General features: G+C 38.5%; 1 protein-coding gene across 3 annotated transcripts in view; it reads right to left on the bottom strand.

The window, feature by feature from the left end:
* The window catches only part of LOC126767718 (uncharacterized), a 125872-nt gene that overhangs the window by 32538 nt on the left and 72058 nt on the right, over positions 1-21276 (bottom strand). For all 3 annotated transcript variants that reach the window (XM_050485264.1, XM_050485265.1, XM_050485266.1), the window contains exons 3-4: positions 6508-6640; positions 6178-6386 (exon numbers count right to left, since the gene is read on the bottom strand). In XM_050485264.1, the coding sequence (XP_050341221.1) occupies positions 6178-6386; positions 6508-6640 (342 nt within the window). The remainder of the gene's footprint in view (positions 1-6177; positions 6387-6507; positions 6641-21276) is intronic.

The following is a 21276-nucleotide window of genomic DNA, read 5'->3' as shown; positions in this document are numbered from 1 at the left end:
TGAATGTCCGTCGCACTGTTTCTTAGGCAATTGCCTTCCATAGGATATATGACGCTGTAGATGTGTGCAAAGGCAACTATTTTATGAATGTGTGTTGGAAAATTGCTGAGTTTCATAAATTACTGTTTGCGTTGCACATATCAGCAATGCCGAAAATACCTCTAAACATTTATTATGGCATCAAAAGTCGAGTCGGTTCATTTATTTGCTGTTAGTTACAGACATTTGCATTGTGGCTTATCTCTTGCATCAGAACCCAAATTCATACATACATATATATGTACTTGCAAACAAACATACATAAATGCAATCGCACATACGCACTTGCAACACTTTAAACTTGAAAAATATTTTTGAAATGCGAAATTGTTCTGGCAGTTAGTGGAGATATATGTTCCACTTAGAGTGCATTTTGACACTCAATCTTTAGTTAGGTACCTTTGGGTAAGGAAGTATACATATATTCGGACATCTTAACAGAAGTTGTAATTTTCGGAAATAAAACCTTTTGTTATGTATAGTACAGTTATATATTATTAAATAAATAAAAATTTTGTTTAGTCCATTTTCACTTTAAATAATCTTCTAATTGGCAAGATTATGTGACACTAAGAAGGTTTTACCAAGTAGGTACCACTTATCATAGATCGGAATCTATCATTTGAATTTACTGATGAAAATAAAGAAGACGGTAGAGGGTAAGGTTGGAATACAAATATCTAACAATCAATTCCACTAGCCTTGAGTTAATACATACATACATAGTAATAATGTGTTTTATATATATTATGACTTACAAGTACCCGGAAATTGTAATCAAAAATTCCAAAATTTTGTATTTCTAACCAAATTTCGTATGCGGAATCATTGCAAATTTTGGAAAAGGCTTCAGTTTAATCAAAAAAGCATGCCTTCAAAGACGGTCGAGATATCGTTGAAGACCTGCTTCGTTCCCGACAACTTTCTAGCACCTCTTCAACTGATGAAAATATTAAAAAAATTGAAGGTTATGGTGCTTGAAAACCTCAGGAAAGAGAGTCCGACATATCTAGCTAGTCCATTCGAATAATTTTGCTAGATATTTTGTGTTCTTGCTCGACTCGTGCCGATAAAGCTAATTTTTTTTCAAAAAGTGTACCGTAAACAGGTCTCTTTGGACATGCTTGATTGTGCGAGTTACAATGCCACATTCATGGAGAGCCCTAAACTGCCGATGAGACATGAGTTTATGAATTTGATAGGCAAACAAGTCAACAATCATCGAAATTGCAGAAAAAAAGAGCCGAAACCGAAAACCCACACGAAAACCACTAAAAAATCAAGGTGATGGTAATTTTTTTCGATATTCGAGGTTTGTTGCATCAATAATTTGTTTCGGAGGAACATACGGTCAATAAAAAGTTCTATTTGGCCGCACTGAGACGTTTGCGTGAGAACATCCGTCTAGAACGACCGGAATTGTAGAAGAACAATTCATGGATTTTACACGATGATAATGCACCATCGCATCGAGCCACAATTGCGACCGAATTTAAAGCCAAAAAACCAATGAATAGCAGTGATCAATCACCATATTTACCAGTTTGGCTCCGTCTGATTTTAGCTTATTCTCCAAAACTGAAATTGCCGTTCAGTCGATCAAATAGATAAAACAAAATTCGCTGAAGGAGCCGAAGGGCACACCAAAAAGCGCTTTTTAAAAGTATTTCGAGGTCTGAAAGAATCGTTGGCATAAGTGTATTACATCTGGTGGGGATTACTTTGAAGGCGAAAAATAAGTACTGGTAAATAATTAAATATTTTGCGTTTTATTTACACTTCCCAATTCACATTGTACATAGAGAGTTTTTCCTTCATTTTCTCCTGTCTTGTCGCAATAATAGGTTCACTAAATATAATGATTCTGTGAGGGATACCTGCAATAGTTTTGCTATTGGCAACGTTCTCCTAAGTCGGTAAGGTCGAAGACGAGTTACGAAGCTAAAAATTGAAATAACATAATACTTGTGCGAAGGAGGACTTAGCGCCTACTTCAAATGATAATAACGGCTACAGAGCGTGCCTGTCTTTAAGTAAGCTCATATTATACCAAACGTGTATTTTTTGGCTGGATCTTAGGCCAATTTGGTGGCCCTACCAACGAACTAGAAATCATCCATCTTTCCGATGATACCAGATTACTGAAGCCATGAGTTCCATATAGTGGATATTTCATAACTGTTCTTAAGCACCTGTTTTAAAACAAAAATAATAATTGTCCTTCAACTGTGCCTTCAAATCACAAATTTTGTAATATAAATACATACATACATACACATACATATGTATTTGATATTACAAGGCGATACAAAACTAGAACAAAGTGGAAAACTCCATCCCACCTTTACCTCTATGCGTTGTAAGAATTGCGAAAACTTAGTCAACAAAGTCTGTGCATTTGCTTCGTACAAATGGAGATCCCTGCAAGTGTTTTGTGCGTCTTTACTATATTTATTTGTTAATATATACGCTATGCAACGGAACGTGTTCAGTGCCGTGTAGAGCAGCAAATAACAGCAAATAATACGTGACAAATTATGCTTACGGATTGGTGATTACCGTTGCGCAGTGGCAAACTGACAAACGTGCACCATGTACAGGTACAACAACAAAAGCCAACACAATAAATATACACGAGCAATTAGTAGGGAAAAAACGTAAGCAACATGTATCAACACTCCTGCAACATGAGTTGTTGCATCACTGGCCCGTGCATTCAAGCATATCTACAAATACATATGTATGTATATGTGTGCGTATATGTACCCAGGCACCTTAAGACTAAAGTGCAACCAGTTTAGCCGCATTAAAAACCACAACAGATTGCCATTTACGGCTACCCCCGTTCCCCAGTGGTTGGCTTTTGGCTCGTGACGTACGCTATGCGGCGACCAGCAAACAACAAATATACGAAACGAAAAATATACACACACAAACGTTTGCTGTATTTGAAATATTTATAGTTCGGAAAATCATTCCACTGGCGCTACGGGAACACTCCGCCGAGTTTTGTACTACACGAGTAATTTCAAGCGACGCCAAAACACGCCATCCCAAGCGCACACATACACACACACACCACCGTATACGTATGAATGGCGTAGCTGCAAACCGTAGTTAGCGCATTGAACTGGTCAAAAATACAATGTAAACAAAATAACTAAATTGCTGTCACGCAGCATTTTCTGCACATTGAACTTTGCATGTTGTGGCACATTTTTACTTAAGCACTAAATTAATAGCGGCAACATGCAACTGTAAGCCCCGAAAGCTCACGATTACCAGTGCTGAGCACTGAAGGATTACGAAGCAAAGCCGGAGTACTCTACTTATAAATACATATTGGCTGATTGCCTAGTCTCTTTCGAGACTGCTAGATTGCTATAAATGTACACTGCACACAAAAATGTGGAGCCAAACTTTAAATTTTGAAAAAAATATAATTCCCTTCTTGTGTTATGCCTAGTACCATCAAAACAAATAAGGTTTTTGTCTAACATAAACATATGAATGACGATTTATGTTGCGGTTGGCGCTTCCATTTTGCCTATTGTTTTGAAAAATCACTTCTTAAACAAGTAAGGAAGCGCTAAGTTCGGATATAACCAAACATTTTATACTCTTACATTTTGGCAGGATTAAAGCCAGGGTAGATACAAAAGACCTGTTAGTTATAAGGGATCTAGGACAAGTTTTTACCCGATTTTGTTCGTTATAAGCACAAATATGTACCGTTATCGGAAATATGCTCTCTCAATTTCATTAAGATAACTCTCATATTGGCGATATATGCAGCATAAGGTCACCTGGAAGTTCAAAAATCTTTATTTAGGTATATGGGGCCCATCGGAAGTATTGACCCGATTCAACAAATTTCTGATACGCAGATATATTATTATCAGGAAAAGATTCTACCCAAATTTCAATTTTATATCTGACACATTGGCCGATATTTTGGTAAAAAGTCATCTATAGCCACCGGGATTCACATATCCGGTACCCAGGTTCTTGAAACAGGAAGGACCTCTCCGAGCCGTTCGATACCAAACGAGGTTTCAGCAAAGCGACTTCCAATCGTGCGATTTTTTCTTTCTGCTGGAGAAAATAGTTCGAGCTGTAGAGCTGAATAGAGAAGGTAAAATCTTCTACAAGAGACTACTGTCGTACGCGAATGACAATCGCGCCGTTGGTCCTGTTCTCTAAAAGTTGGACTAAAGAGCGAAGCAAATGGGTCTGCTAGCGAACGGAAGCAAAACGAAATATCTTCTGTCATCAAACAAACAGTCGTCGCATTCGCGACTTGGTTGCCATGTCACTTTTGACAGTCTTCGAAGTCGTTTATAATTTCGTCTATCTTAGAATCAGCATTAACTCCAACAAAAAAAACAGCCTCGAAATCCAACGCAGAATAAATTTATGACCCCGTCGTTTTTAGTTATTGATTTATAGCACTTTTAGTAGTTTTTAACATTACCGTTATAGAGGGAGTATCGAATTTAGTTGATATAGTTTTAGTGGCTTAGGAGTTGTGTACATAGAAGTTATTAGTGGGTGGAGCCACGCCGATTTTTCAGAATTTTCAGCTCGCAGGTGCCCTGATTACTGCGAGCCTCTGTGTTGAATTACATTTCTATATCTTATTTTAGTGACTAGGTTTTCGTTTAATGGCGTTTTGTGGTCCGATTACGCCCATTTACCAACTCGTTCTCACTTTTTGGCAGGAAATGCTGGTACCGAGTTTTATCAAGATGTCTTAATTTTTACTCAAGTTACAGCTTACACGGATGGACGGACATACAGACAGTAGTTCGGATTTCCACTCGTCTCGTCACTCTGATCATTTGTATATGTATATAATCCTATTTCGATCTCGATTAGTTTTAGATGATGAAAACAAGCGTTGGGTGAACAAAACTACTATACTCAGGAGCAACATGTTTTAAGATTTTAAAATCTGTTATTCCAAAGTTATTCTAACTTATATTTTTTCTAACAAAAACTTATATGTTGTGAAATTTTCGACCCCCAGCCAGTTCGATGCCAACCGTAGTGGAGTGCTTATTTATACCAAGCAACTTAACTTTTACTGACGTTTTTCGTTTCGAGAGCAATTATAAGCAAATATTATCTTTACTTGTAAAATTTTTATGTTTCCATGCAACATCTGAATATACATATCTTTTTCATATGTTCCGGGAGATAAAAACTTTCAATGAGCAAAAAGTCCATGTATAAGTTTCATTATGCTCTGTTGCATAAAAATCATTTGGCAAAAGCTATCAACCTAAAATTGAGATATAAAACTTAAAAACGAGGTCAGTTCTGCCCGTTGGCGATTTTTTATGAAAACGTCAGCTGATGACATGGGCGGACAATAAGCCGCGAGTGTCTTTTGCACGGAGATATGTGTGCATAACCTCACTAAATGGCTTAAAGCACACTGGGCCGCATAAATCTCTTAAAAACAACAAACAAGAGGGTGGGGCACTCACAGACAACTTTATTGCCATTCGTGCCACAGCAGTGCTGTCACAAATACGGTCGAGGCGGTGGTTACCAACTGCAATGAAGAGACAATTGCCAGACAGCCCGCCTATTGCATTGCCTTAATGCTTTATGCCATCACAGCGTCATAATTGCTGTGATTGTTGTTATTGTTATATTCTCCCTACGTACTGTACATAAGTACGTAGGAAAAATTACATGTTGCATAAACGAACACATGCACTTGCACCGCGCCTAATGACAATAAAATGATTGTTGCACACACAGACGAGCGGCAGGACAATGTGTGTGCGGAAGTAAAAATGGAAGAATGCATGAAATGCCAGACCCTTTGTGTACGTTGGTAGAATCAAGTCAGCTTTTTTTGCTGCGGTTGACTACGGTGTACATGTTGGTGTGGGTGTGTGCTTGGGCGGGGAGGAAGGGCGAAAGTATGTTTGGGAATAGTCGTCCAAATCGATTTGCAGATATTCTGTCCATTTGATCGTCGTTAATTCGCCATTTGCGTCCAATATCCATTTGTAGGCAAAGCCCACAGCTAATCACGCACACATTTGCGAGATAAATTTTCGTTGGGCCTCATATATTAATATCCACTGCATTCATTTACATAATCCTCTATTGAATACTTACCAATGACGGTGAGATTGATTTTCAGATTTCGTGTCGGCGAATTGCGAAAATCCACACGACACCGGTAGACGCCTTCGTCCTCGATGCGTACGTTATCGATTTTCAGCTGTGCCGGGTGGGACGTGCTGCTGAAGTAGGCGCGTGGCCCGAATGCCAATTCGGAAGACCACAGCCGCGCCTGTCCAAATTGACGGCCGCGCACGTCGAAGCTGTTTCAAATATTGAAAATAGTTTGAGTTTTAGGCGAAACACATTACACAAAAGTGTGTAGTTCTTATGAAGCATATTTGATATTACGCAAATTATGCTGATGTTGCTCATAGAACTTACTTATAGATTGGCTCTCCATCACCCTCCCGAAACCACAGCACCATGTAAACTGCATCGTCCCGTTCCATTGGCGAAATATCACAAGGCAGCATCGCTTGTCGACCCAGCACGCCTTGCACCGGCGTCAAGGGCACTGAAAAGAAGAGCAGAAATGGAAATCTTTAGTTGTGATAAAATAAAGGGAAAAAATTCACTATTTGGAATAAATTTTGCTAAAAAAAATCAAGTTTATATATGTAGTAATTTTTTCATACTATAGTATTATTTTTTTCTTCTTACTTTTCCATCCTGCTAAATGGCAGTAAAAGCATAACACCTGAAGATGGTGAACCTGATTTCCCAACAGATGACAGACGATCCATTGCCCGACCATGAAGAAGTTCGAATAGTAATTACCCGTCTAAAGAACAACAAAGCGACAGGGAACGATGGATTGCACGCCAAGCAATACAAATATGGCGGAGAAGAAATAACAAGAACAAGCATGCCCAATCCACAACAAGGGGGCCCCATAATCAACGCCAAACACCGTGGAATAAGCGTCCTCAATATCGCAAATAAGGTCCTATCGAGCGTATCGTGTGAAAGATTAACCTAATCACCGTCAACGAACTGATTGGATCTTGTTAGTGTGGCTTCAGGCCTGAAAAATCAATAGCTGTCGAGATATGCACCATGCGTAAAATCTTGAAAAAGACCCGTAGAAAGATCATTGACACACACCATTTCTCCGTCGATTTTAAAGCTGCTTTCGACAGCACGAAAAGGAGCTACTTTTATGCCGCTCTGTCTAAATTTGGTATCCCCGCAAAACTAATACGGCTGTGTAAACTGTGTTCGGAAAGACAGAATATCTCTTGTCATCAAGCAAACAGTCGTTGCAATCGCGACTTGGCTCACACGTCACTGTCAACAGGCGCTATTTTTGTCTGAGTAGGAAATTGAGAAGTAAATTCCTCTCTGGAAGGACAAAGGCCAAGTTATTCATCATCCCCGTCGAGCTATATGATGCAAAGGCATGGACGATTACAACATTTGATGAATCGGCGTTACGAGTTTTCGAAAGAAATGTCCGCAAGAAGATTTACGGTCTTTTACGCATTGACGGTGAATACCGCCGTTGATAGAACGTAGCTGTACGAGATATACGACGCTATTGACATAGTTCAGCGAATTAAGACACAACAACTATGCTAGATAGGTCATGTCGTCAGAATGGATGAAAACCCTCCAGCTCTGAAAGTAATCGACGCAGTACCCGCCAGGGAAAGCAGCGAAAGAGGAAGACATTTGAAATCTCCAATTGGCGCCAAACAGCGAAAAAGGAGGAACAACTGGCGCGCTGTTGTAAAATCAGCTAAAACCGCATAAGCATTGTATACACCATTAAACAAGAAGAAGCGGTTAAATACTATAATTAACAATTCCCTTGAAATAAGCACAATTTCGAAGTTGCCAAATATTTCACTCAGACCCTCAGAAACAATTCGATTGTTCAATATCCAGAAAAAAATCGTAACTATGCTAACAGTGTTATTGCTTTACATTTTCTTTATATTTTTTGGATTAACTGTGAGACATTTTATTTATGTGTTTAATAAATGATGCTTTTGAACACATGTGGCGTATGTATGGATGCTTTAAACTAATGCTAGAGCACAAGCACAGGTTGAATTTTTAACTAAACTCTTTAAACAAATTTTGGTATTAATGCTTTGGTGGTTGATAAACGCGGCCGCTATTCTCTATCAATATGAAATCCACGCAACACATCCTTAGTTGGACTTTAATGTTGCATGACTAACTCGAATTGTAAAATACGAACAACCGACCGCAAGCAAAAACTGGCAATTGCAATTTTCGGTAAGATTTTGAGCCGCGAGAATGTAGCAGAGCGGTTCGGCTTCGTTGCCGCACCAACAGACGTTGCAGATATTCCCTCGATAATACATCACAAGTCCATAAAACACAAAATTTGACATGCAACATCTTGAACGCCTCGAAGCGGCAGATAAGCAAACTTGGCAACTAATGAGTAATGTGGCGAGGAGATGCACAGGTCCGGGGAAGGCTGCGTGCAAGAAGACAGCAGCCGAACATCGCTCTTTCAGTTTTTTCTCTATTTTTCACCCTCTTCTTCATTTATATTACAATACCTGACTGCTGCTTTTTGGCTGACAGCCATCAGCTCGGCTCGCTTGTTAGACACAGCCACTCAAAGCAGTGGAGGTATGCAATTATCAGTGTGAGGCAGAAGTTGCAAGCATGCAAAATTCAGCAAGAAGATGCCAGGCCTCTGCCGCTGGCTTTGGGTTGTTCCAGCTGTTGGTCAGTTCACACTCGCTCGCTTGCTCGCTCGCAAGACAGCTCATCCACATGCATAGTACATGCATATGTGTGGATGTGTATATGTGTGTTGGCGTGTAGCTCCGATTTCATTTCGACGCTGGCCAACAGTGGCATTTAAGTGGAAGAAGATGAGTAAATTAAGATAAATTACTACTTTTGCACTGACAGCCGTGGTGTTTCTTCGCGGTTCCTGCCCCTTGCTCCATTAGTGCCACCACTACACGCGTGCGTGCCAGCCAGCCCCATCACAAGCCATAACAATGAGATTAGTTGGTGAAAAATGTTCCAAATTGATTGGCGCTTACGACCGAGGCTACCGCGCACAAACACCTCTGTCTTCAATCCACCATTCATAAACAGCGCTACATGTGTGAATCTAACTAACGGTGGTTTCGTAACTTATTGCACCGCCCAACGAGCTGCAGAAGTGATTAAGTTGAAAACAATGAAGTGAATTATGTTGACGTTCGTGGAATTGCAGTTGATCAAATTAGCTCGTTTCGGTTTGGCGTTGAGGAAGCTGATAGTTTATCTTCGCAGAAGAAACTGCGAAAGTTGCCAATAATTTGGCTGATTTTATTTTGCTGTTCCGGAATTTTTTAGCGGATGGAAAAAATGGTGAAAAAACATAACGGTAGTTGACTTGAAATTGTGCTGGTGATATTTTCGTGTCAGTTTTATGAACACGAGAAAGCTATTTGGCCCACAAGATGTCACTGAGGCCCAAATAATAAAAATATTTGTTTACTAAATATCTCATTTGTCAGAAGTATATAGTGGCAAAGGAAATGTTTAGACAGATTTTTAGAAACAGACCTGTCAATACACCGCACTATGGACCACAACAGGAGCCTTCTGCTTGGGTGTTTTCGCAGAAGCCATCCTTTCAGTCACTCACTTGAAGCGGAGCCGCCTTTTAGGAACATCAGGAGACCATTTTATTTACCAATCAAATTTTAGTGGTGCTACTAGCACCTTTATTACCACCCTCACCGTAGATGACGTACTTGGAGTACATACACCACTACCCAGAACAAGAGTTCGAGTTGCCACGGGACACAAGAGTGTTCCCAATAATGCAACTTCATTCTAGGTATTGTAGAAGGTTAAACTTCTAATCACCTCTTTGCATGCCCGTTGAAACGAACTCACTTAAGTCCCCTCTTGTGATAATGCGAGCCCGTCGATATCTCCTTTCTTGGGCCTACCGTTAAGTGATTTCGATGTCCGTTAAAGATAAATATAAATTATAGGTATATCTTAGACAAACTATATTAGAAAATATAGCCGGTCGGAAAACATAATGATATTTTTTTCTATTCTCTTATTTGACATAAGCATCTTCCAAGTAGAATGAATGCTAATTAATAAGGGCAAATATCTTTTATGAAAATCTTCATTTTGGTGGGACAGTTTGAATGCCAGGTATAGTGGCCCGGTCTATATAAGACGGACATAGCTAAATCTACTCGTCATGCTGACGATTTTTATTTTATAGTCTCGAACGTTCCCTTCTGGGCATCAGAGCTCGTGCAAATTTAATATACCCTGTTTTTGCAACTTCCCAAAGAAGCTCCCCAAACACAGCACAACCAAAATTGTTCATGTAATTATTTGAGCAATCTGTCTACACTTTCAGCAGAAATCAAATTACGTTTGATCAAATTTTCGATACATATTTCATGTGTATAACTTAAAACCCAATGATACAGTTAGGTGGGCATAGGAAGTGGGTAGTGGGGGGTGATGTTTCCAAAATGGTTGCTAAGCTTTCAAATAAGCTGTCTTCGACAACACCCGTACCATTTGTGCATAAATACATGAATACAATACATAGATATATGTAAGTGTGAACATGTGTGTGCATGTATGTGACTTGGGCTTTGTGTGGTATTGAAAATTGCATTGCGGTCGTAACAATCGAGATATTAATCTGATATACAATCAATAAATGACCCAAAGATATCATCGACCTAACAGCTTCAACAACAGCAGCAACAACCCCAACAACAGTGGCAAGTAAGTGCCGAACAGCATCAGCAAGCCGACGCTGAACTGCCAGCCATCCTTCGTTCATTGCTTGCCGACTCGCCTTCAACACATTGTCGCATATTTGGGTTATTTAAATGGAAAACACATCCGTCTGCACAAATGCCGGGGCATATGCATACATAGCGGTATTTTCAATTTGGGTCGTCTTTCTCCGGCATTGCCACACAACCAATTGTGGCAATTGTAATGGTTGTTGCCACTTTGGACTTATTCAAGGTGTAAAATCTTTTTCGTTTTTGTGTAAATTTCTTCGCAAATACTTATGTTTAGACCATTCAGTAGATTGTTGTGCCACAATGCAATAACAACAACAAACACGTTGAGCACTCAATGAAAGGCAGGATTTCGTTTGGCGCCTCAAGGCGTTTTCATGGGTGATAAAATCACATGGGGCATATAAATCAATTTTTATGGTCGCCTGCACTTAGGTTGTGCGCACACACACGCGCACACACATGAGCAGAGCAGACGAAATACGTACACAGGCGAGTGGACTTGAAGGTACAACAAAGACCGAAAATTTACGCCTAAATAGATGTACTAAAATATAACTTAAACTTTCTGTTGCTATAATGGCAGCCGGCCTTTGTTGCTGTTGTTTCCTTTATCTGACTTACTTATTTTGCGGCTACTGCTTTCGTTTCGCACCTCACACCAACCAAACAGCCAACTTCTCCCCTGTGTATTTGTGTACATGTTTTGTAATGCGGTTTGCGGCCTTTGTCTGTGCGGCACGAACTCTTCTCCGCACCGAGTGAAACTCGAGATAAACTGTCCCAGCAGCTGACACTGGCATTGAACTAACTCCAAATAAGCTGCTCTTAATTTGAACCATCGTGAACTGTTTGTTTGACTTAGGGCCTTGTTGGCTTCGACGTGTTGGCGATACCCTCAGTGGCTGTGCCGTCTTTGTTGGCTGAGGTGTTTAGAATTGTATTACCGTAGGAGCGATGATTATTGATGGCCACTGCAGTGGATGACGCAACAAAGGCACAAAAGCTGGCTCTCTCGCTTGCCACACAATAATGTTAGCCGATGTGTGCAGGGATAAGCGCAAGCTGTCTAATAAACCTAAAATTATGTTGATTGCTGGTTGCGATGATGAAGATGAAAAGAGTAATAGGTGATTGCGATGGCAAAGTGGTGATAGTGTTGCTGTCGGTGGTCGGTGTGCTAAGTTCCTCTCTTGTTATTTGGCGATAAACATGAGTAATTGCTGAACTATGGAGTCACGAATACCTCCGTCCATATTTCTTCGGGCAATTCATTTAGGAGTGGCGGACTTGTGTGAAAGCAAATGTCAGTGGGACACTGGGTAGAATGAAATCTAACTCTGTCACAGTAAGCATTAAATAACTGAGTAGTTACTAACGGTGCTATTTTAAACTTATTATTTTGTAACACAAAGATACGAAAATTCTACATATGTATGTATACAATATTAGTACTTCGTTATACTGTATAGTCATACATTGTTATAAGCCAGGCTTCAGTTAAATAGGTGAATGTGAATGTATCATAAGAAGTTTTAGACTTTCTATAGACGTATAAGACGGGATAAAAAATTAAAAAAATGTAAATAAATAAGAAAATAGCGATTAAATTCGGTTACCAAAAGGTAGATATTAATGGGGTAATTTTAATAACGATACTATGAATATGTCAACCGGATTTTTTCGCAGTTCTGCTTTTCTGTCGTAGAGGAATGAAATCAGGATTAATTTTTTGCGAAATAATTGGCTGTCTTGGACTGAAATGCCCTAATGTTTAAATAGTATTCTAATTTGATAGACACACTTTTACTAATATATTTAATTATCTAATTTACTTTTAACGGAAAGCAAAAAAAAGTTAATTTCGGCTTCTCCGAAGCTGTAATACCGTCACAGTTGCATTTTTTATACATTAAACGGATAAGAAACAAGTAATTAAGGGCTAAGTTCATATAGAACACAGTCAGTAGGCGGAAAGATACACTGTTATAAATAAAACACGCTCCCTTATTTTCATTGAGATAACTCACATATTGGCCGATATACGCAGTACAAAGTCACCCCGAATTTCGAAATCATTAAGTATATGGGAGCTAAGGGAATTATTTGTCCGATTCAACCCATTTTTGACATACAGACATACCATTATCCCTTAATTTCAGTTATATATATCACACATTGACCGACATTTTCTAACAAAAGTCAACTTTAGGTACTGGGGTCCAAATATTCGGTACCTAGGGGCTTGAACAGTTTTTTTGGATTTGAACAATTTTTAGTCGTATGGTGGCACACACAAAAGACACTATTCGTGCAAAATTTCATACCGTTAAATAAATTGCCACTTTATTTGTGTACTGGAAAGTAAAAGAATCAAGTGGAATCTAAAATTGTGCTGTATGGGAAGTAGGCGTGGTTATTGTTCGAATTCGCTAATTTTCACAAAGAGACATAGAAATATGAAAAAATTGAAGTTCTCATAAGGTTTGTACTCAGCAAATTTGGTTGCTGTAACTTAGGTGCGTTAGGAGATAATTACATTAAACTTGTTAGAGGGAGGGCCCCCGCGCACTTTTTCAAAGTATTTTGCCCACATGTACCCCTTGCTACTACGATTCCCTGTATCAAATTAGAGTTTTATACATTTCTTAATTAAGTGCTTAGTTATGGAACTTTGTAGGATTTCGGTTAATGGCGATTTGTGGGCGTGCAGTGATCTGATTACGCCCATCTACGTAGTCGAACTTTCTTTTTTACTAAGGAATCTGCATATCAAATCGATTCATTCATCGAGATATCTCAATTTTCACTCAAGTTACAGCTTGCACGAATCGACGGGCAGACAAACCGTCAACCGGATTCTAACTTTTCTCGTCATCCGGATCATTTGTGTCTATCTCGCTTAGTTTTAGGTGACACATACAACCGTTAAGTGAACAAAACTATAATACTCTCTAACAACTGGTTGCAAGGGTATAAAAATACTTTTATCTTGATTTGGATGCTATGCTAGATTTCGTGAAGGTATCTCGTCAAAGGAAAAAGCTTTCGGCGGTTCCGACAAATGATATTCTTGGGAATAAAAGTGTGCATAATCTCAGATCGATATCTCAAAAGCTGAAGGATCAGCTCTCATACATGCCGACAGTTATGGCTAAACCGACGCAGCTAGTCACACTGATTATTAATATATTTATTTTATTATGTCACCGACTTTTGATTCTGATTTTTATACATTTCGTGGCAAGTTTAATATACCCCGTTCAGCCCATATACATATATATATATAACAGAATTTGAGGAATTTCTTTGGATTCCCAAAAAGTATTAATTGAAAACCCTATAATTATTGATGAACCGTTACTATCATTTTGCAATTACAAAAAAAACATATATTTTTGACATTTCGGTTCTCACTTTTGTGTTATCTATTGACCTGAGACTTTCTAAGCTTGATAAAAGGACCTTCAGTAATTATTTATGGCTGCATATACATACTTCTGTTATGGAAGGCTTGTTATAAACAGCGTGCTTCAGCACCATAGTACTACCAACTTTAGCGCGCCAATTGTAAGTTCATAATGTGTATTTGACAGGAAGTAATTAAATCAGTAAAGAGTGCGCCATTACCACTGCGTTCTCAAGCTGCTAGGGCCCTTTGGCAGCTACAAGCCTCAACAAAAGAAATTTGACAGCACAAAGCCAACGCCACAGTTCGCTGCAGCTTAATCGATGGCCACTTTGATTGACAGCAGTAATTTATTTATGTATTTATCGCAAGCATATTTCGAAAACCTTTTATTCTGCTGCATAATCGATTTTTTCCACAATAAATGAGTATCGCTTTTGTTTGTGCAAATAATTGCTACGTTCGGTGTTGTGTTTTCAAAGCAATGCCACGAGCTTTGGAAAACCAATCAGCATTAGCCAAGCTTCTTTTAACTGCACGCCAATTTGAAAGAATTAAAATTTCATTAGCATCGCCGGCACCAGCGTTCTGCAGCGCTGTCATTTCATATCATCTGTACCATCAGGTGGTTGCCACAAAGAAAAACGAACATAATCAAATTTTACAATTGGCAATTGTTAGTGTATTCGCAGCACTGCTACCAAAACTAATTATCCAGCTATTCACTGTAGCCGCGCTATCTCTTGGCACTTGCAGCTGTACTCGCTCACTCACTCGCTGACACGAACTTAATCCGCCAGCTCTCAGCTCGGTTATTGGTATGATAAAAACTTTTCAGCCATACACATTTGAACCCATTGCCACCTGCCAACCAGCGCACAAAAGTATACCACGATATAAAGCTCATTTGCGCGCAGTGAGTCTGCCTCTCCTGCCCTCTGGCTAAAATTACACTCCTTTCAGGGCTCGGCAAAGCAAGCAATCGGTTGCGAGCACCTTACACTCAAACGTACTTAGCGCAAGCTCAGCTACCAACTAACGGCTTTCTCCACTCTCATATTGTATAGTTTTTGTATTAATTTGATTTTATTCCCGTTATTATTGCCTTCACTATACATGCATATGTACATATGTATGTGTCTGTGTGTGTGCATTTGTGTTTATATTGAAACTCTTACGGGTTGTTATTGTTGGCGAAGTGATAGTCAGCGCGAAAAGTGGAATTGTTAATTGCATTTCGCACGCTCATTATACTCATTGGATTTGTGTGCTTTCACAGCGAGCGATTCATTCATCGCGAAAAGAGATAATGGACTGTGTTTTTGTTTTGTATTTTCGGTTTTCTGCCTTTCTGCGCATACAAAATGCTCATATCCATTGTTCGGTGCAGCGCGAGCGAATACTTTGCTCCGAGGGCTATTGCGGTAATTTCTTACTCGGCCCTTCTGTCCTGCATTCAGCCGTGTCTGTGGATGTGCTGCTCTTATCGTTTGTTTGCTTCTTCCTCTTATATTAATTTTAATAAAGGAATGTGAAATCGATTTATTTTCCTGTCCATTGTGTTTGTTTACAAAGATCCGTTTGTTTTGGCAGTGTGAGTGCCGAGTCGCGCCTGAGTTGGCGCTTCTTTGCAGATTGATATAATTAATCACATCGCTTTATATATCAAGCTCAGCTGATGCTTAAGCATATATACACACATTCATATAGAGTTTTGACATTTGGGACCAGCGAAGAGAAGATATTAAAAATAAAATATGCTCACAGTAACTTTGTTTCCGATTTTCTACAGTCGTGTGAAAAAAGTACAGGATTCAGCTGAAGAACTATCTCCAAATGTCAGATTAGAAAATCATATAAGCAATGATATTACCCGATCAGCTGAGAGTTTCATTTCATTTCATTCATTTATCTCTTATCTTTCCCATTGCTTGGATTCGTCAGATTTAGCTAATACGGAATTCTGCACTTGTTGAAATGGTAGCCTGCTTGGCTAAGCTTATTCTATCGTTTGCTTTTGCAATTTGATATATTAAAAGCCTTCTCTTGTAATGCAATGGATACATTCTAATACTTTCTCCGTTCCATTTAGTAATGCTTATTAAGCGAATTTTGTTTGCGTAAGAATACATCGTTGAGCGTATTTCTAATACCCTTCCCGACCTATACCCTTCGAATATATGTATGTGCATATGTAGGCGATGCCTTTGACTGTTTGTCAATAAGTTTGAAGTTCCTTAAAGTTAATTATCTCAGAGTGTCAAAGGCTATAACAAATGTGTATGCTTAGAAGAAAGAATTGCCCAGAAACAAAAGAAAAAATCGAGCGAAATCAAATGCGATTATGCCGACAAATATTAATGATTAATTTCAGCGAGACGTCAATTAGGATTTGTGGCTTTTGCTGTCGCATAAAACTCTTAGTGCACATATGTATGTATGTGTCTGTAGTACACTGTAGATAAGCATCTTACCAGTCGGCAAATATTTTGCAACCAAGGGGAAATTTTTGAAAACTTTTTAAGTCTGCAAATTAGTATTTTTTCAATAAAAGTTCGAAGGATCTCATAAGAATTCAAAACAAAACTGTTTCTGAGAATAAGAATTGAGCTAAAGTGTTATGTATCTGTATTGAACTGGAGTGAAACTGATATATTTCTGAGCAATATTTGACACTCGAAATCTCACAGAAACAACAGCTGCTTATGTGGAAAAAAGAGACAAATAGCAGAACAGTTGGGTATTGGTTCGGACTAGTTGCAATGCAACTAATAACTAGTTCAATTCTTTGCAGGGTATACAAACGTCTCTTGTACTAAATATATACATATACATATGCATGACTGCATGCATGGGTTTCTGTAGATTATTTATTTTCATGGCTATAAATCTGCTTATCTTGTTTGGAATTCAGCTTTGATTTGCAAACAAATATGAGTGAGGGGAAATGAAGCTACGCTGCGCTAATCAGATGAAATAATGCCAATATTATTGAACCAAATAAATGATGTGAAGTTTTAGTTCACATAAGGGGCTGATAATAAGTTAGTGTGAAGATTTAAGAGCCCGACGGTTGCGAAAGTCCATCTATAAGTACATATTTTAAGAAAGAAATGTGTGTATATGAATACATTATGTAATATAAGTAACAGGTCTGGTTGTTAATTCTCTTTAGATATAGTTTCAGATCCTTGCAGATACTATTCAACTCTGTTAATTTTCTCTTAACTGAGTGAAAGTTATCGCAATTTAACCAGGCTATTTTGATGTTATAGGAAAAGTGTAGTCGTTTTTAGTGGTCTTCTGGACAATAATGTGCGTCTTTGTAAAAGAAATTTCAGTTTTTTGGCATATTTTGAGATATTTGGATGAAATTAAAAACAAATTAGTTTTCACTATTCAATTTAAGAACAATTTTGAAAATTTCAACGTTTTGGAAGTTGTCTATGAACTTTCAATTTTATTTAATAGCTTAATTAGAACGAGGGCGTAAACATATTTTTGAGAAAGTGTAATTTTATTAAAGTTAAAAAAGAGTACAAGCATTCACAATTACTGCAAAATTATAGCTTGAATAATTTTAGAAACGGTGCGAGACAACGCTTACACATTCTCTGTTATGTTTTTTATTCTCACTGCACTGACCACAGTGATAACCGTTTCATTCAAAATTCATTATATATTCACTTTCAAGAGCACTAGGCTTAACCACCATTTGGGCAAAACATCCAAGTGAATATAAAAACGATTTACAAGACATTTGACAAAGCGGAAAGAGAAAAATAAGCGCTTTATTTCGCATTATACAATTTTTGTCCTCCTTTTCATGATTTGGCGCTATTTTTATTGTGGGACTAGGCAAATGCGATTATTTTTGTTTGTTAAAAAAACTTGAAAATTTGTATATGCCCAAGTGAAGGGAAACCCTTTTAAAGAGAAGTGGCAAAAATAAAGAAAGCTTGTAAAAAAGAGGCGAAATTACCCAATCTCATATATTGTATCCGCTACGAGTTTTATTAAGATTCCTTCCTTGCTAGTATTTTGCTTTGAATTGAACCCGACTACTCCAAAATGGAGTAGATTCTAAAACAGTATGGAGAGATATTTCTAGCCCAAGGATAAAGCAATATAATTAAGAAACACATCTTTCTCCAACACTCCAAATAACACTTCCAGGGCGTCTCTATAAGCACTAATATCTTCTGTTAAATTGTGTAGTTGTGCGTGATTTCTAGTTATTCACCCTGAGAGAGAACTCACTATCAAAATATCGTCTGATCGAAAAGTCTTATATGAATTATTTAACTTTTAATTTGAGTTACTTCATAAGGGTGTAGAAAATAGTTGTTGTTTTAGACGAACGCATTGAAATTGGTCTGATATCTTTCATTAGTTCGAATGCGTGGATTTAAGGAAAGAAGGATTGATAAAGTGAAGTGCGTTAATTCAGACAAATCTGCTTAGAACCAGCTAAAGCGAAGGAACGTTTCATTAGCCGCAAAGCTCACATGGTATTTTGTTGGTAAAATATAACTATTTCTAATTCTTATGCAAGGTCAGAAAACTGCACTTATGCACTGATGAACATACATACATAGTATATACATAGCATAAGCACACTTGCCACCACCTTTGCGCTTGCTTAGTCAATTTTCGCAGCTTTTTTCATTTTAGTTAGTGGCTAACACGATTTCAACTGCCTAGACGTTCCGAGCGATGCAACTGCAATGGTGCGCATCCAAGTGTGGGACAAATGACGGAGACACAGCATGCGACGTAATGACGAAACATGAGCAGCTGACGGCTGCTTGCTGGCAACACGGCTATATACGAATGATTTCTTATCTACTCGGCTGTGCGCACGTATTTAGCCTTGTAAATGTGTGTGTCCTTTTTTCAATGTCTCCATGCTGCTCGCTGTTCGTTGCCGACTGCTTTATTACTGCTGGTTTTTACTACTCCTTGGTTTTCATTTCGTGTCGATGGGCGCTGCCAGCTGCTTGCAATCGATATGACAAATGACTTTTGTACGAGCAATCGAATGAAATGTTGTTATTGTCAAATGGCTTTTAATGCCGAAACAGAGATTCTGTAGGCGGTGCCATCAATACATTGTCTATATATGGTGTGTGTGCACATATGTACACCAGCTGTAGGCGCATTTGCATTTGACATTGCAAGCGCTTTGTAAAACATTTTATTGCCGTTTGTCTTTACTATTCGATATTGAATAGTATTTAAAGCAAAACAACAATTTGACGAATTTAATTTTAATTAGCATCGATATCTTAGCTATTGGGAAGACTATGATACCGATTTCCTATATCGAAAGAAATCTTTTGCTTCTTTAGAACTTTTGTTGACAATAAATGTCTCGATATTTTAAATTACACTTGCTACAACAAAATACTTGTATGAATATACTCGTATAAGATCCAGAATTCAAGTTCTACCCACAAGGCACAAATTTAATCGCCCAGTGGGTCTAAGCATTATGTAACTTTAGCGATGTTTGTTGGTTGCTATCGGCGGCTCCATGTACAAAAGAAACGCCCCCAGCGCAGCCAACTCCGGTTAATTAAATTATACAGTTGTTGGTGTAATTTCAGGCCGAAAGGTTTCATTTAACTCGCTCAGCTCACCAAATGCATGTAGCTGTTTGTAAGTGTGTGTGCGTAGTAATATTGGTATATGCCTGGCTTCTCGACAAACTTTTTACTTTTCTTATTTTTTTTTAATATTTTGTCCTTTATGGTTTGTTGTTTGCCGTTTGAAGTTTGTCCATTGAGAAGCATTCCCGAAGTTTACTGCCTCCGCCTTGCTTTGACCTACCTCGCTTCCCATATCCTTTGGCAGGTATTCTTATTTAATTGGCCGTCTCTACACTTTGTTTATTGATTTTCTTAATATATTTCCACCGGTAGCAAGTTTTCTTTTTCCTGCTGTGGTTGTTAGTAGTAGTTATAGCCTTCTGCGACACAGTTTTTGCTTTCAACTTTATCGTAGCACCTGCCCAGCAACGGTAATCGTTTCGTATGAAACTCGCAAGTTCCTCTCGCCTCTGACTGTGCGCTGTTGCTGCCTCGGCGGTGCTCTGCTACAACTTTCCTGAGTAGTGTTGCCGAGTTCTTCGCTGCTTTCATCAATGGAACGTGTCACTCTTCGTTACGATGTTGTTTGGTTTAGCAGTTTCGTAACCATGAAATGGACATCAATTACTTGCCTCGTAACACGAATTCCGTCCGTGCTACTTTGCCGCTGCCGCTGCCGCTGCCGCCGGATATGCTGCTAGGACTTTGCTGCCCATAAAACTTTATCATGTCTCTGTTCGGCAAATATCCTGCTCTTAAATGATCGCTCCATGAAATTTCACTACTTCTGCTCCAATTTTTGCGCTTATTATTAAGTTCTTGTATATTGTTTTTATTTTCGCCAAATACTTTGTTTTAGTTGATTCTTTCATGCTATTGCTAAATTGGCAAATTCAATTGCTTACTTTACCGGAAGAGGGGCGGCGCTGTCGAAATAACCAACAACAAAGAGCAGGCAAAATAAATAAATGGCAAACATTTCAGTTGAGTTTAGTTCAGCTCGGTGCTGCTCAGCATATTGCATTGTTCAATTTGTTACTGCCATGATGTTGTTACTTTTTGTTTTCCCTTGTATTTCCATTATTGTTTTCGTCTGCGTCATTGTTGCTAGCTGCGCTAGCTTCAGCATGAATTTCATATCACAGATACAAAGGTATATCCGTATTTGTTCCTGTTGCTGCCCTGCAATTTTCTTCATTCCGTGTGCTCGGCAAATAGTTGCTCTCATTTGTTTTCATTCATTTGCTTCCTCAATTTTCATTTGTTTTCTCAGTATACAAATTCGCCTTTTTTGGTTCTTCTATTTTCGTTGTTTTTGCTTACGCCTTTATCGAGTACTTGCAGCAATTTCTTTGACTCAAATTTAGTACGACTT

The sequence above is a fragment of the Bactrocera neohumeralis genome, chromosome 2, assembly GCF_024586455.1.
Source record: "Bactrocera neohumeralis isolate Rockhampton chromosome 2, APGP_CSIRO_Bneo_wtdbg2-racon-allhic-juicebox.fasta_v2, whole genome shotgun sequence".
Lineage (NCBI taxonomy): Eukaryota > Metazoa > Arthropoda > Insecta > Diptera > Tephritidae > Bactrocera > Bactrocera neohumeralis.
Note: the sequence above shows the minus strand (reverse complement) of the source record. Positions and strands in the feature narration are given on the sequence as shown.